The sequence below is a fragment of the Pleuronectes platessa genome, chromosome 23 (genome assembly GCF_947347685.1).
Source record: "Pleuronectes platessa chromosome 23, fPlePla1.1, whole genome shotgun sequence".
Lineage (NCBI taxonomy): Eukaryota > Metazoa > Chordata > Actinopteri > Pleuronectiformes > Pleuronectidae > Pleuronectes > Pleuronectes platessa.
The window spans coordinates 6081102-6098160 of record NC_070648.1 but is presented as its reverse complement, the minus strand read 5'-3'; the positions used below and the strand labels follow the sequence as shown (position 1 = coordinate 6098160).

The following is a 17059-nucleotide window of genomic DNA, read 5'->3' as shown; positions in this document are numbered from 1 at the left end:
ATATTTGGGAATAAATTGATCAAAAAGATAATTTTTACATGAATTGGAACACAATGAGGTTCAGGCGGACCTAGATGTATTAAAAGATGGACAATGTATTAAAATGGCTGCTAATTGCAAGTTAAAAACAATTATAGCGTGAAACAACACAAAAATATATAAAGGGAAAATTACAAACCAATAGGATTTTTCCTGAGCTGAACAATTTTTCACTAACATGAACAAAAACTTAACTTGGCAGTTTTCCCCTCTAAATCGCCCTAAACCTTCCTAATGAGCATGTCATGTCTTTATGGGAAGCGGTGTAATGTGCTAATAAGTACAGTGTCATGCAGCTAAATTGCTTTACTCTGGATTGGACACCTGCCAGCCGAGCTCATTTTCAGTCCCGCGCCCCCGGAGGCAGAAAGCTCCACCGTCAGTACCGCTTTTGTCAAACACGCTCGCTTTGACACCTCAAAATTCTTTTCAATCTCCGTTCCCATCCCTGCACGTCCCCACGGAGTTGTCTGTCTGTGACTACAAGCAGACTGCGCGACTGCCAAAGGCAAGTTGGTGCAACACCCCCCCCCCACAAATCATTTTTTGCCAGCTATTCCAGGTACCGGCTGACAAAAGGTGCTAATCCATCCTAGTCAACAAGGTGTAAACACAGGGAGAGAAAGACGAAACGACAAAAGGGGAGACAAAAGAATTAAATGTGTTGATGAACAAAAAGCAAACAGTAACGGAGTGAAGAGAGACTGACAGATGCCTTCATTCATTAGTTTCTTTGTATAGAAACACAGCGCTCGGCGTCTTGTAGCTTACCTGTTTGGAGGTGAGTTTGATCAAGGAGCCTTCATAACCCTGAAACAGAGAGACAATGGTGGAGCTGTGAGTTAACACAGACGAAAGCTTTCATTCCATTTAAAGAACAAGATATTTTAGGAATTCGAACGAGCAAATGGTTGCAAAGAATATTTTTTTAGCATTGTAACAATTAAATTAAGAAACTAGAACTATGTAGAGTGCAAACCTACACCAAGGCACAACAGTCCCTTTATGACACCACGTTTGAATTCGCTAAATCCAGATTTTTACTTGGATCTGAACAAACGCTGTATCTCACGATGTAAAATAAAGTAAACAAAAGAATTCTGGATCTGCCTGAAAACTAAATTTAAAGGGTTGACCATATTCTTAGGTAGGGTCTGCTGATAGCTGTGTACTTGTACCAGTCACATGTACAAACAAGCCCATGGATCCATTCATACAGAACTGAGGGTCTACCACACATGCATACATGAGCTCACATTCCATTCCAGCAGGTAAAGATATTGCACAAACAAATGCGAACAAAAACATAACCTCCTCGGCAGAGGGGAAAATCTTCTCTATTTTTTTTTACATTTGCAGAGTCACAGTTTACTACACCAAGTTTTTTACGTGGGTCAAAGGTCTCGTATGTAGACCACATGAACCGGATTGTCACGTCTTACCCCCTTAATTGAGATTTACAGCTTTCAAGACATAAATTCAGAGAGTGCATACCATCAGCATGATCTAAGAGCAGGATTAGATGCATAGCAATTGTCCCATTATTCACTTTAACAGTGCTGCCCCCTCCCCCCCACTCCCATTTAAGTGCATTATTCCATTATTTCGACTGGGACAAAAAGCTTGCATCATTTACGCGCCTTCCCCTGAGCTTACGTCCAGGACTGTTTGTGCTGTGACACCTTGAAGATTCTGAGGTGAAGCTAAATGAGCTTTGTTTTTGTATCACAGGCAGCCAGACCTTTTTTCCATGACACACAAACACACACACACACACACACACACACACACACAGACACACACATGCTTCCCATGGATCAAGATGTGATTGAACCTCAGCTTCAGGAACACAGAGACTTGAACCTCGCGAGAGAGTTTCCATTGCCGTTCATTTCATCACCATTAATGGACCATTGACAGCATGGAAAGACGGCGGCTAAGAATAGCGGCAGTCCGTCCATTTAAAAAACATACAAACATACCTTAAAAGGTCTGAACAGGAGATAGAGCTCCCGCGGCTTGATATCCAGCGGTAGTCCACTGACGAATAGCGTTCGGACCTGGGGAAGACAAGAACGAGAGATCATGTATTTTTCATTAACCTCCAGGTGTTATATATAGCTTCCTTGCATCCCTGACAGTAAAGGATGAGGTTATGTGAAAAAGGACACGGAAAATGAGTTAGATTATTCCCAGGGTTGGCTTGACAGGGAAAGATAAGACTTCTAAGATACTGATGGGGATGAACCTCAGCTCAGCACACACACACACACACACTGCTGCCCCCCCAATCATACCTTTTCTACACCCAGTGTTTTGTGTTCTCCTGTGTAATCTATAGCCGGCTGTGTTTTATGGCGATCCTCCCTCACAGCTCTAGCCTCTGTTTTACATTTGAACTTTTCAACTTGCAACTTGAGCTGGCATTGCTGGGGAATTACAATGTATATGTTAGCTGAGGCAGAGCAAAGGAACCTTTAAGTGAGAGGAGGTGAAAAACCCACAGTGGGAGTAGTAACTCCGATGTGCTTTAAGACGAGGAAGTTTTTTTATATTATATTATAATGTGGGTTGATAGAGAAGTAAAGCACTAAACGTACTGCAGGTAAAGTTAGTTTGTCTAAAAATCTTTATTTCTAAAACACAATCTAAACCCAGTTTTTTTTAATTCCTACAACCTCAGCATCAACCCTGACAGATGAGCAAAAGTCAATATGAATAAAGTCATCAGAAAGTGGGCGGGGGAGGGTGAAGTCATCTTCTAAAAAAGGGAAAAGGGATAAACTTGAAATATTGCTTTGGAAAGTATGGGGAGAATGTACAAGACAACACACCACAACCTGACTGTGGTATATAAACTTAAAGGAGTGAAGTTGAGCAGCATATGTTTTTATGGCCTGTCACTAAAACATCTAAAAGTTTAATTACAACAGCAGAGGGGCTAACATAGATTTATTCACCTCGGCCAGGGAAGTTATGTTCTCACCCATGTCTCCTTTTTGTTGTCAAGGATAACATTTAAATTAATCTTGATGTAAAAAAAAACATCCAACATATCTATGGTGCAAAGATCTTGGCATCCGATGATCTTGGCCAAGATCTTTGCCAAGATCATCGGACTCTTTTTCCCTTATATTTTTTATTATTGAGGTCAAGAAAAGACTAGACATAACTAGACGAAAATGGAGGATTGTTTGGCCTTGGGTGGAGGTAGGAATTCCACAGAGAGCACAGCTAAAAAACTAATCATTTAAGAATTAATGGTTTGAGACAGAAAGTAAATAAACTGCAGATAAGATAGAAACGATATATATAGAAACGACAACCAGGGTATATGAGATTAAGCGCAGGGCAATCTAATGTCTATTTTGTACCTCTTTATTTACGATGATACATCTGTATCTTGATTATCTGATAATAAGAGACCAATAGAGCTTGCATATCTGTGCGATGCTGCTCGCTCAGGTTAATGTACGGACTAGAGACCGGGCAGAACAGCCACAATGTGCTTTTCCAGAGGGCAAACACTATGTGTGCATGCACGTGCACTTTGATTTTATGCCAACCTAATCCAACCAGCTGCTCCAGCTTCATACGTAATGCTCTATACCAGAGTGGTATCGATCCTCTCATCTCACTCTCAGCACTAACATGAATAAAGGTATCTCCCTAATTTTATTCCACGAGACTCCTAATGGCAAGTGGCACTCCTGACACTTCTTTATTAAACAGGCAAAAATCGTCAATTTCAGCCTTCACCTCCTATTTTTGCAGCGTCACTCTTGAAAACCACATGACTGTCAAACTGGCATGACTTTTAGAAAAAGCTTTTGTGTGAACAGCAGTGCTTCTTTCCACGCACATCTGCAGCAGTGCCAGCATCTAGTAAACACAGACATAGCAGCACAGTGCAAGACGTATACTGGAGGTGCTGAGACGTCCTGTCACAGCTCACGAGCGCAGATCTGGTTACGATTAGAAGGAGAGAAAAAATAAGAACACTGGGAAATTCTATTTGTTGCATGTAATTGCAGATGTCTGCGCTTAATATAGGGCCAAAGGAAAGAGCTGTTACCACAGGTATTTATAACTATAAACTACATGCGTCTCCAATTAACGCAGCAGCTTCGTTTTTACATGTTATCTAGTAAAAGCTACAGAAAACAATGAAAAATATCAAACCTCGGTGCTAAAATAACTGTGGAAGACATGAAGCGTGAGATAAAATTAAAAGGAAATGTATTGTATCTATACAAGCACTTATCACACCTCCTACCTGGAGTTATCACCCAATTAAACTTGGCTGCTACAGGAAAATAATTGCTTTAATTCACTGGAGACATTCGAATCAAACAATAGACTGTGTGCATCTAACAGCTCCACCCTGCGCACTAAAATTCAATACTGTAATAGCGGATTTGGAAGAATAATGTAGTTATTTATTGAATAATCTGATTCTATTCAGGGGCGATTTTACAACAGAACCATTATCATGCAGTTACATTGTGCATAGATAAGATTCAAAGCTCCCAGATTCATTAGATTGTGGATTCACAACTCAGGGGACAAAGGAGCTGCTGAACTAACACTACACCTCATTCCCACATGTAACCTGATACGCACCACTGATGCCAAAGGCAGAGAACCACACAAACAAAGCAGCTTAGCAACTGAGGGGTGGGTGGGGGGGGGGGGGGGGGGGGAGCATTAGCCTGTGAGTCCAAAAACGACCATCCAGTCTAAAAAAATAGGAAATCTCACCTCCGACTTTCTCACCTTCACTCTTATCTTATCGTATTTTATCTGAACCGAGCTGGACCCTGCAGGGGCCATCGCTGGGCTCTGTCTCTGGCAGATCTGATTAAACAAACGCTATTGAGGACCTCCTTATATGGAGCTACATGGGAACAAAGAGTCACAACAGGATGGTATCAATCAGACACGAGCGAGGGCCGTCAGTGACAGCTGCTGGGGCTGATAAAACCGTGTGTGTGCGTGTGCGTGTGTGTGTGTGATGTTCAAAATACTAGTGTCGCTGAATGTTCCGATCCAAGAAGGTGTTTGAGGAGTTGACAGGGACAGGTTTGGTTTTTCACTGATGTTTTTAAGGGTTGAATTCCTGATGAAGCTACACGACCACAAGAACCGCCAGAGGAAAAAGACCTGCTGCCGCTGGGATGACAGATTTATATCTCTCCCCTCTGGATCACTGCAAAGCAAATAAACAGGCTCCAACTTTTCGTTTAAATAATGATTTGTTTCTAGATAAAATCACGTCTACTAAATCTTGCTCCTTGACATCTCTCCAACACTACCTGAACATTTGGTTGGCCAACAAATCAAGAAAATCGGAGTCATCTAATCTTCCCTTGCCAAACTATCAAAGCTCCCAGTTTGATTTAGCTCTTATCTCCAGTCACGAGCCTAATAGACACATTGGAGCTGGAAAAGTTGAGTTCAGCTAAAACACACATAAACAACAGGTCCTCCGCACCCTTAGAACAATGGGACATTCTTGGCCCCATTCCTGAGACTTCCTGACGTCAGCTGTTGTGATATATGATCGTTTTGCCGTGTGTCCGCCGGTGAGGAGCTGACTGCACATGCCACATTCGGGATGATTCACAGGCTAAATGTGTCAACAGCTCTCTCCTGCAGACATCTGCTTTTGATTTCAGTATCGGTCTTTATTGCTGTTGCTCTGAGACAACCCTCGGAAAGACAGAGAGTTATAAGTTGGCTGCCACCAGGTGAAGTGAGACTTTTAAGCTGTCACGATGCAGTAAACTTATTTGCAGGTCAGGCCATGGGTTGGGCAGATTCATAAAAGTAAAGATTAACCCTCAGCCTCTGTATTATTGGGTTTTAGAGACATTGTTTTACTGGTTCCTTGTGAGTCGCATACCTGCATTACCATAGTGGTGCGTGGCCAGCTACGGGCCTTTGAATCATTGACCATTTATGGAGTGCTCACACACCGACATGCATGCAGGCTTCGATCAAAAACAGCAGTCCCTACCTACCACAAGCCAGCTGAGTACTTCACAACCAGCGTACCAGCGCAGTTCCCTGGCAACGCCTTGGCCGAGGCACAGCAGAGTGTGGAGCCCCGGGCCAAAAACATCAGATCCTATTAAGGCCACTTCTGCAGCAAGTCCCAGGAGATCAATGCACCTCTAATCAGAGGTCTGAGACTCCACAAGCCCCGGATGAGGTCATCACCCTTTTGATACTCCATTATTGCACCTTGCAGGTTTTCTGGTGCCACCCTGAGTTTGTGGAAGGAGGGGCGAGAGGTGTGTGCTCACAACACGCCTCGGCTGCTCAAGTGTGTTAAGGTGATATCTTAAAGTCTGGTTTATAGCAGCTTGGGTCTTATTTTGGTCTGGCTTGTTGAGATCTGGTGAGAAACCTTGCTGTTTACCAAACTGACTGTTGAGATTTCAGAAGTTACGACTAACGAGCATTTTTCATGAGCCAGATGAAAGTTATAAAAATAGCCCTATGGATGATACAATGAGCTAAAAACATCTGGTGTTAGAAAATATCACAGAACTCACAACACCAAATCGTGTGAAGGGAAAATCTTACTTAGGCCCCGAGACAAAGCCACCGACCGGCCTTTCACCACAAAGCGTTTCCACCATCAAATGCCATGAAGCTCTAATGGACAAAGCCATAACTGGAAGCTGTAACAATAACTGCCTGGAACGGCATATGTGTAAAATTGGTTACACCGATCGCCTGTAATGCCTTTTATCTGCCACGCCGTTTGACTTTCTCAGGTATTTCCCCCCCCCCCCCCCCCCCCGAATTTAATTGAGTACTTTTCCGGCTGAAATGAGAGACATGACCTTGGTGCAATGCGAGATGATTACTATGTGTTTCTTTACCACCTTCCCCGTGGGCGAGTGCTCGTGTGTTCGACAGCCAAGTTAATAGATACAGGCCCTTTAAGCCAGATGTAGCGGGACACAGATCTAACCTTGACGCCTTGAAAGGGAGGATACAGTATCCGGGCCTATTGTGGAGCCTGAGCGTACGCAACAATGCTGCAATTACCTGCATATGAAATTTAAAAAAAAGCTCATTCCTTGCAGACCCGCAATAGTTGCTTTCAAGTCTTCGTGCACAGGTCTCTGTTCACTGTGACCAAGTTACAATCAAAGTCTACCCATAAGCCCGTGTCAGCTCAGGGCAAGCTCAGTTTTCTTGCATCACTTGAGTGCCACGTTATTAAAAAACAGTCTAACTGACAAGACTCCCACTCTCCTCTGCCATCTTATGCGTTGGCATCGCCATCCGCCATCCTCACAAGTTCTTTCTTTCTTCTCCCCCCCCCCTTCATCTTCCGTGTCGGAGAATGTGAAGAGTGAGAGATGGCAGACCCCGAGAGGTGTCAAACCACCATAAATGGACGACTCCGTTTGTCCGTTAATAACCAGGGTTCATCGGGTCAAGTTTCACATTTACGGTCAGAGGTCACGGGGTTAAGCCACGGTTATTGTGCAGGTCAGGGGTTAACTGTGAGGGTTGAGCACACTCCCAGCGTCACAGCGGAGCGGCGAGCCGAGAGTCTCTTTGTCTTTCTCCCCCTCGCTGCCTCCCACAAGTGCTTTTGAGCAACAAGTACAGCCCTGTGAGGGTCTGTAAATGTTCCAACAGGTTAACCTTTAAAAGACATTTAAAACAAATGACCTCGGAAAGCCGAGAGAGCGTGCCCACTTCACTGTGTTTTTCCATCCCTTGCTCAGTGACTCTTTTCTCCCTCCTCTCCCCCCGGACTTGAACGAAACGCAGTGACACGCATGTGCTCGCTCTTTCTCATCAGCCGTCTCCGACCTGAGCAAAACAAGGCCTTGAGGTGTCATTTGGGTGACGTGTGGGAGATAAGGCCGGACCCATTCACGGGGTGTCAGCGACGCAACGGCTTGACTGCTCGGCTGTCGGATCAGAGTTCATCAAAATCTTTCATGCCCGCTTGCTCTCTTCTTCCCGTTCTCTTATCTGATGAGTCTCAAAGAATGGACTTAACATTCCTGAGTGTTCATTAACGTAAACGAATCGGCCAAGTCCATGTCAGCCTCTCCTGTGCTCTCTTTGTTGCTGCTTCCCCAAGTGGACACCTAAAACCTTTTTTAGGTTGGGTAGGCAGAAGGTTAAAATGTCAGGTGCAAGTGGAAAACTCAATTATTCTTTATGTCTCCAGGGGAAAAAAACTCTTAACCTGCCGTTGATAAGTAGTTTTACTCGTACAGATATTCTTTTGTGTTTGTCAGAGATAATTCTCCTACGAACAATGGTTATCTTGTTATCAGTATAAATCAATACATGTGACATTATTTAAATAAAAGATACCAAAACAAATTCTCATGAGAACATTCCAATAGCCTTAGCTCATGACTTGATTTGGAACACTTTCTTACAGAATTGTCACTGTTCAATAATTATATCAAAATATACTCACATGCTGAAAGCTGGGGCCACAAAATGTTTGCTTTAGCTTCATAAACCTTTTTTTTTGTTTTAAATAGTTTTTTGGGGATGTTTGAAGGATCTGTTGTTTAGAATATGAAATAGTTTAGTCTGACTTACAATTAGTGTGTAATTGAAGCGTTTCAGGGGTCAACCCACTGATGCACATCTACAGACTTTTCGAGTTTCCAGTTTTGGCCCAACCCTTCCCGTGCTAATCTGGACTCTCATTCACTTTGTTTCCGTTCCGCCTGGCTCGCCTCTGTCTTCCTTCCCATGACCATAAACGGTCGTTCTGCTCAGAAATGTCAGGGTCAGGCTTTCAACGTATGGGCCGATAAGGGATAAGGAAAGAGTGGCTACTGGGACTAAAATGGGTGCAAGAGAGAGAGGAAGAGAGAGAAGGCAGGATGAAAAAGAAGGGAGGGGTAGGAAAGAGGAGGAGAAGAGGAGAGGCAAAATTATAAACAGTGCCAGGGTGGAGGCAGAGAAAAGAGGGGGGTAAGGAAACGGCAGGAGAACAAGATAAAGGTTGGGACGTAGGAACGGAGTGGAGGAGGAAACGGAGGGGAAAGGAGATAAAAGTGGAGAGAGGGAGCAGAAGAGGAGGAGGAGTACTTGGTGGTTGGGGAAAAGAAAAAAGATTAATTTCGAGAAAATGGTGTAGAACATGAAAAAAGTCTACAGGAGGGTGTAAAGAGAGACAGAGACGAGACAGATCTCACAGTGAGGTGGATAATTATAGCTGGTGAGTAAGCAATATTAAGTGGAGGTGACTGAACAGGCTCATAAATACAGTGTGACAAAGCAGGACAAGATGGCTGACGCTGTCGAGGCACGAGCTCGCACTTCCCTCAACTCGAGCATCATTAATTACAAGGCAAAGATGACAACCGAGGCCTTTTAAGGAACGCGGTGCCACATTAGAGGCTCACTCCTCGCTCCTGATCACTTTTTAATATATTTATTCAAAGTTATCCTACGATTCTTTAACGCTGCCTCTTTTTGTTCTTCTCGCAACTGTTTTAAAAGGCTTCTTTTGCCAGCCGCTCCTGACGCTAAGCCTTGTTGTTGTCTTTTCAAATACCTCTTGTCGCAGAGCTGACAAATGGCTAAGATAAGATGACAATTCCCCTGGCGCTTATATAAATAAACTCCAAACTATTAGACGGGCAGACGGGAGAGGGTTTTACTGTGTGAGCACTATACCCGGGCTTTGTATAAATGTATACTTTATATGTGCTTTTTTATTACTGTGATCGTCTTCAACAATCCATGACGCTTTTTTCATGTTTCCCATTTGCCCTCTCAGGGCCACTTTACCTTCTAAAGCTCCCCATGCGATAGCGTTTCATGTCACAGAGCGTTAACATATCTGCGTGCCCTTTTCATAGATACATGCACACGGAGGGACCACACACACACGTGCCCACGCCACCGTGCTGCAGAGCGGCGTGGCCCCCCCCTCCCGCTTTACAGTGCCTCTCCTGCAGCGGAGCACCCCCAGCTACGTCTCTTAATGGAAAAGGTCAGGCCGGCCACATGACCTGTTATTTGAGGAGGACCCGGTGGATCCCCGATGCAGGCTAAGCACAATCCAAACAACACCCCAGGGACTCACGCCGCATTTGCTGAACTCTTGCTCGAGTGATATTCTGTTTCTCGTTGGGCGCTCGTAAATATCCACTTACGTGTTTATGGTCAGCCAAGAACTACAATCAACAGATGTCTGACAAGGTTTAAAGGCCCCCGCTGTGTCAGATTGTAACATCCAGCAGCACATTTCAGGCAGAGGATAGTTTCGTCCTGTAGAGGAAACAATAAAAGCGTCGGCACTCTGAGTTCAGTCGTTGGACAAACATCAGGTGCAGTTTGATGGTGGACCTCCAGCGTGGGGAGAGCTGGGCAGGTCTCGACTTAAATAAACATGAGTTGGCTTAAGGGAAATTGACGGCAAGAGGTTAGAGGTCATGCTTAGTCGGGTGACTGGTATCCACGATGCATTCCATGTACTCACTGCCTGTACTGCATGTCTTCACCGTTCTGTCTAATACCTTTCCCTTCGCTCTTTAATGTGAACAACAACACCGCAAACTCGGGCAGCAAACAATAAAATAAATCATCATGTTGCTTTTCTATGATTTGATTGTTGTCTGTGTAAAATATGAGGCAATATTTCAAACTCCAGAGCCTAAGGCGACAATGTCCGACCCTCGGTTCAGAGAAAACTCTTCAATTCATGATGACACAAAAAAGAAAAGCAGCAAAACCTTGTTTTTGAGATTCCAGGAGAACAAATCTGTCTGTCTTCACTAGATAAATGACTTGAATGATTAATCAAATAAATTAAAAAGGTTAATCAATTAATTTCTTAGCTCCAACGAATGATTAGTCTGCTGATTATGTTCTTGATTAATAGTTTGGAGTCTAAAATATTCCTAAAGTGACGCATTCAAATAGATTGTTTCTCCAGCTACTAATCCAGGAGCCAAAGGCTTTCAGTTCGAAAAATAAAATTGAAAACATTCTGTCACCTAATCGATTTATCATTCAGTTATAAAGGCACTAAAAATAGTAAATAAGATTTCAATGTGACTTTGTTGAACTGGGTTTGTTTCCCTCATTGCATGCACTCTGTCATGATAGGTTACCTTCCTGATAACACAAACACGGCTGGAATGTGTCACCTCACCACAGGCTGTGCGACTGTACTTCACATCACTGTCTCCACAGCTCAGGAGGAACAAAGCCTCCACAAAGACTCACTCACTTCTTTAAATTCACTTTTCTAGAAAATATGATCTACTCTGCAGCTCCTCTCGTTCCATACACGGTCTGGAATCCACAGCGGGTCACAACGTATCTTTGGCATCTGCCATGTAAGAGACGGCGTGTCACCTCCACTACCTCAGTGGCCGCTGAGTGCCACAGAATGTGAAAGCATCCAGAACACCCGATAATGGAGCTTTATCAAACCAGCACGCAAGATTAGATGCTGCCGGGGGCTGAGACCTGCATACCTTCTCTGCAACAAGACCATGTTTGGCGAGCACTGGTCCACGGAAGATAAACATTGAGCATCATCGGGCTTAGGTGCAGCGCTGACGATGACGTGTGAGGGCTGAGCGATGAAGCAGGCATGGGAAGCCGAGCTCGCTACGGCGCTTTACTGGTGCGAATCAGTGATCCATTGAGTCGCCTACTCGGCAGTGCAAGAGGCTGCTGCTGTTCAGCATGTGAGAGTCACACCAGCAGGGTTGTTAAACTTTGACTCTCATAAGGTCACACTTTACGGTTGCTTTAGTGTTGTTAAGTACAAAGCTGTTTGGCATTTTTCACGTTGAGTGCTTTCGACAAGGGGAACTTTGTGGACGCTCCAGTGCAGGAGCCGGGATGAGGAGCTGAAGTTGAAAAACAACATGTCCAATTAGTCCCTTCAAAGTGAGCCCTTGTGAGAATACAGCAAGAAGATGTCCAGAACTTTCAGAGGGGGCAGTGGGAGTGTGGATGACGTTTCAGACACGTGACGGCAGCAGCACGGGACAAAACTAAAAGAATATCAAGAAGCTCAGGATGAAGAAGTAATGAGACAAAGATGCCGATAACGACATCTTAGAGCTTTTGACGATAAGTGAAGCCGACAGCTGAACTCTCACGTTCTTGAATCGTGTGGATACAACGCCAGTCATACACACAAATTAGTCACATTATTGTCTGTCTCGTGTGTTTCTGTGTGAATCTCCACACCCGTCTGCAAGAGTGTGCGAGTGCGTGATTGCACCTATCAACACCTGCTTGTGTACGTGTGTGTGGATGTGTGTGCGTGTTCCTGAAAACTCGCTGCTCCACTTTGCATAAAACGCACATCATTAAAGCGGCATCACACCAGAGACAAAACGTTGCTGTCTGACCGCACGTTAATACACCCGAGTATATTTAAGTTGCTGCCGGTCTGGATGGCTTCCAAACATGTCCACCATCATTAGATTCCTCTGGTCATTGCTCTCTGTCCTCTACACAATAAAAGAGGTTCGTCTCTTCCCTCTGCTTGTGCGCATCGCAGAATTTAAAACAATCTTTTTTGAGGTTGAGGTTTTTCTCATATTAAATAGAAGAAAAAAAGTCAAAACGATTATTACAATTTTGGGTTCAGCTGCTTGTTTTTATTTAGAAGTAAATAAATTACTTCTTTGGTTAATGAAATGTCAGAAAATAAGAATCACAGGCTGAGATGCATTTGGTTGCAAATGTTGTCTGACAACTCATCCATAAGGAAAAACAAATTCAGTGGAACAATAGAAAAAACACAAAGGAGCAGAAAATCCTCACGTTGGAGTTCAATCATTAAATATTGTGCATTTCGGCTTAAAATGTGTCTTATATAAAAGTCAACTGCCTCAATTCACTCATTGATGATTTTAGCACTCAAACTAAATTACCATATTACGCTGTGCTGAGTGATGCATTATTAGCTGGTAAAAAGAAATTAATCAGATAATTATCATCGGTTGAAATGATGTGGAGCCATCTCTCTCTCCCGGCTAAAACAAATAGGTTGCACCCTGTGGTGCAGAAACAATGAGCTGATGAATTGATCAACATTAAACTACCAACAGCTATGAATCATTGAAGCCATTTCCTAAGCAAACAAATGCACAATTGTAGGTTCTAGCCTGACAAATGTGAGATCTAGATGCCGTCTCTCTATAGCGGCTGACATCAGACATGCGCTGAAGTCTGGACATTTTCCGGAGGGGCTGTGAGGGAGAACGCAAAACGTCCGAGTCAGCTGCTGCCGACGTATTCGAAAGGGAGAAAGTGACGTCTCAAATCCAGACAGTTGAGGATGAAAAAAAGTGTCATGCATGAAGAAGAGGCCGACGAAGACATTTGACGGTAAGGGCCGGCGTCAATGTGCCTTAAACCAAAAAACACATGACATATACATTTATATGTCATGTTCTTCTTCCTCTGCCCAGCCTGAATGTTCTAGACATGATTATGTTGTTGTGAACGCGTCTGACCTGGACAATCTCCCTCTACGTTCCTCATGTGTGAAAGGAAGACTCGAGAGAATATCCAGAAATTTGGGTCTGTGTCCAAAAATGGCTCATTGTACCTTAAAGATTCTGGGGGTTTCAAGTGATAAAAAACGAGACATCTGAAGGGACTTTGTCACCTTTGCCCCTGATAAAGTGTGATGGGCATAGTTCTCCACCTTTGACATTGAAATGTTCATCAAAACAATAGATTTTTCAGTAATGACAGTAATCATGCGTCCATAAACAGGCGCACTGCCGCACTGTGGACCTTTAAACTCTCCTTTAACTTTCACAGACTTCAGTATAGGAGTCTAATTCTCCTCTGTGTGGTGTAACACAAAGGGCTTGAACCCACGGTAACCTCAGCGGTGGACCAAATATGGTATTACATCAGGCCGGGGGTTTGTTCAGCAATTCAGTTACAAAATGACAAAAACAATACACCGGGCCTTCGTCAGACCGCTCCAAGAGAAATATCTGATATGATCTCATGGAGCCCTTCTTACATCACTTGGCTGGGGATGTGGGGAGCTCTGAAATAACAGTTCTTGTCGTCCGAACGGGGGTTGGTCCGTGCCGCTCCTCTGCGAACTTATTTACAGAGAAGGGCGATATTACGGATCCAGGTTGAGCAATGTTTACAGAGGAGAACGGGAGGAGGAGGAAGAAACTGGGCTCATGTCCAACATGTTCGAGAGCCATTTTCACCAGAAACTAAAACGGATCACGTCACTTTTCCTTTGGACAAACAATATCATTTTAGAGTGTTTGGGTGTAATTAAGTTACAGTCGTACGGAGAGGCTCTTCTTGGTCGACTGTAATGCAGTGCATGTGGGTTAAAAGGACTTATTGCCAATGTGTTGCAGCAACAGTGGTTGCCTGAACTTCAATTGCTCCCTCAGCTTCACTGAAAACTAATTTGCCCTGGCTCAGTATTCCCTCTACCACTGCTTCTCAGTGTTGCGGGGAGTCTGGCTTTATGGTACAGTAAAGCCGAGGACTGGTAACACTTAAGTCCCAAGAACGTTATGATTCTCCTCATTGGCATCCGGGTTTTAGAGCTATTCAGGAACTGCATCAGTCATTCATCAACTGGTTCTAATTTAAACCTCAGTGAACATTCAGTATTACCAGTGTTTAATTACTGCTTCATTTGAACTTGGCTACAGCATGAGGTGGGTTACTTTAAAAGGAAACACAATAAAAAAGTAATGTGAAAATTTTATGAAAGGTGCATATTGAAGTGAAATAAAGGAACATTCTCCAGGTGTAAATATAATGAATGGCACTGTGCCAAAAGGGCTGGGCAATAAAAGAAAACATTGCACATTGAGTATGAATAACACAAAATGGATCTACCTCGAATTTACAATTATTTGATGTTAACTAGCATTTATCATTTTCTATTCAGGAAGAAGAGTTTACTTCACTGAGGAGCACAAATATAAATTGAAAAACTTTAAAATATTATAATATTGTCACTTTTAATGTGATTATCCTGACTATTGATTGAATAGTTATTACTGTTATCTTAATTTACTCAGGAGCGAAATCTTTAAACTTAAAAAATATAATCCCGTCATATATATTCTGATAATGAGCAAAATCTTGATTTACTGAGGAGCAAAGTTTTCAATCCCAAACGAAATACTAATATTGAGAAAATACTCTTTATCTTGATTAAATATTTGGGGCACATCTTTTAACTAACACCAGTACAAACAACTTTTACAAGCTGGAACTGGGATTCAGCTCAGAAAACACCTCAGAATAAGAAACTTTAACAACTCTGGGAACATCTCAGAGACACTTGATAATCTGAAGCGGGTAGAAAAGTCTTTATTGTGGATTTATCTGACTCGTTGAAAGGTGTGTTTGTTTTTATTGACTCGCTTCCCTCACGTACCTCCTCCTCGTGGTTGGTGAATTCACTCTGCTCGATCTCCTTCTCGGTTTTGTTGCTGTTCATTCTGCCTCTGTCACTTTCACCTGCGCCGTCGTCTTCTTCCACGTCTTCCGCTTCTCTCGTCGCCTTTCGCTTCTGCGTCTTCTTCCTCTTCGCTTCCTCCAGGACCGAAATGGTTACTCTCTTTTTGTTGCGTAGAAAAGAAGAAGAGAGGGGCAGACGACAGGAGTCCGCGCGCGGCCGCTGTCCAACTGAGCCGAGCTGCTGCTGCTGCTGCTTCTTCTTCTTCTTCTTTCTTCTGTCTTCTTCTTCTTTAGTTTGGCGACATGGAAGATGGTAGGTGGATCTGGTCTTGACTGGAGGAGGAGGAAGGAAGGATGGAAGTCAGCTTTTTTTTGGGGTCAGATATTCCTCAGTGGTTCCCTGGATAAGCTGCTCCGGCTCGTGTCTCTGTTCCCTGAATGAAACACTCGGTAAATGTTCGGTGGTAACTTCTCTCCCCATCTCCACGTGAGGGAGGGCGGGGTGCGGGACAGAGGAGGGGTTTAGTGTGTGTGTGTGTGTGTGTTTGTGTGTGTGTGTGTGAGTGTGTGGTTGGTGGTGGAGGGTGGGGGGGCATCGTCTGCTGCTGCTGCTGCTGCTGCTGGCTGGGCTTCATCACGTTTCATGCCCAAAAATAAATTATAATAATAATAATCAGTAAGAGTCACTTAACACAGCAGCTGAACTCAGTGCAGGGCCGGAGATAGAAGTCACTGAGGTCAGGGGCCCAGGTTCCCCCCTATGAACCCCCCCCCTCTCGATCTGCAAAAACACTGAAAGAAGAGGTGTCCAAACGTCAGGGTTTGTTTAAACGTACTGATTATGAAACAAAACGTGAAGGGTTCAAACACAAAATTAGTAGTGAGGGATTCTTCCTCGAATGTTTTTGGTTTATTGACTTATTGTTGGTTAATTGTTGGTTTGATTCTTTCAGAGACGGTTACGTAATTCAAACACATCGATATTGTCGGGTTTCATAATTTATTTCATCTATTATATTTAAATTGCATTCATCTTAGCCTGGTTTGATGTGGCACATTCATTTGTCCAATGATTGAAGATACTTAAGAATTGTTATTGCGCTCTGAGTAGCAGCAGGTTATGCAGGACAGGTGACACATTCTATTATTAACTTATTCGCTCGCACACAAAAAACTGTTGAATGGCTCTCGTTGTTTGTGTTGTGTTTTGTTTGGAAAGTAATTTCGTTTTAGTAATACTCAGTGTCAGTATAGTTTTCTGCACAGTTCACTCAGTAACTTTAACTTAACCTGTTTAAACTTTAACAAGCGTTTCAAACCATCAGTTTTCCATCATAAAGCTGCAGTCACGAGATGTTTTTCAACAAGCCACGCACACAATGGATTAAAACTTTAACACCTTAAAACTTGGCACTCAGCATAATTCATCACCTGTAAAGATGCACAGAGCAGGGGACACAGCCAATTATCAACCTGACTCAATAATACATTTCACAAGCCTCTTATGTAACAACTCTGGAAAGAACTGAGTCTGCAGAGACCCTCATGGGGGGGGGTCAGAGGAAAACTTCAA

The 17059-nt window shown here is 43.4% G+C and overlaps 1 protein-coding gene across 4 annotated transcripts in view; it reads right to left on the bottom strand.

Moving 5' to 3' along the window:
* Positions 1-15968, bottom strand: part of LOC128430045 (RNA-binding protein with multiple splicing) — a 35217-nt gene extending 19249 nt beyond the window's left edge. For 2 of the 4 annotated variants that reach the window (XR_008333941.1, XM_053415975.1), the window contains exons 1-3: positions 15464-15968; positions 2022-2099; positions 811-849 (exon numbers count right to left, since the gene is read on the bottom strand). Coding sequence is in view for 1 of the 4 variants with exons in the window: in XM_053415975.1 (XP_053271950.1) it covers positions 811-849; positions 2022-2099; positions 15464-15526 (180 nt within the window). In the remaining 3 variants the exon portion in view is untranslated. The remainder of the gene's footprint in view (positions 1-810; positions 850-2021; positions 2100-15463) is intronic. The other 2 variants (XR_008333942.1, XR_008333943.1) reach the window with 1 other exon arrangement.
* Positions 15969-17059: the final 1091 nt, after the last annotated feature.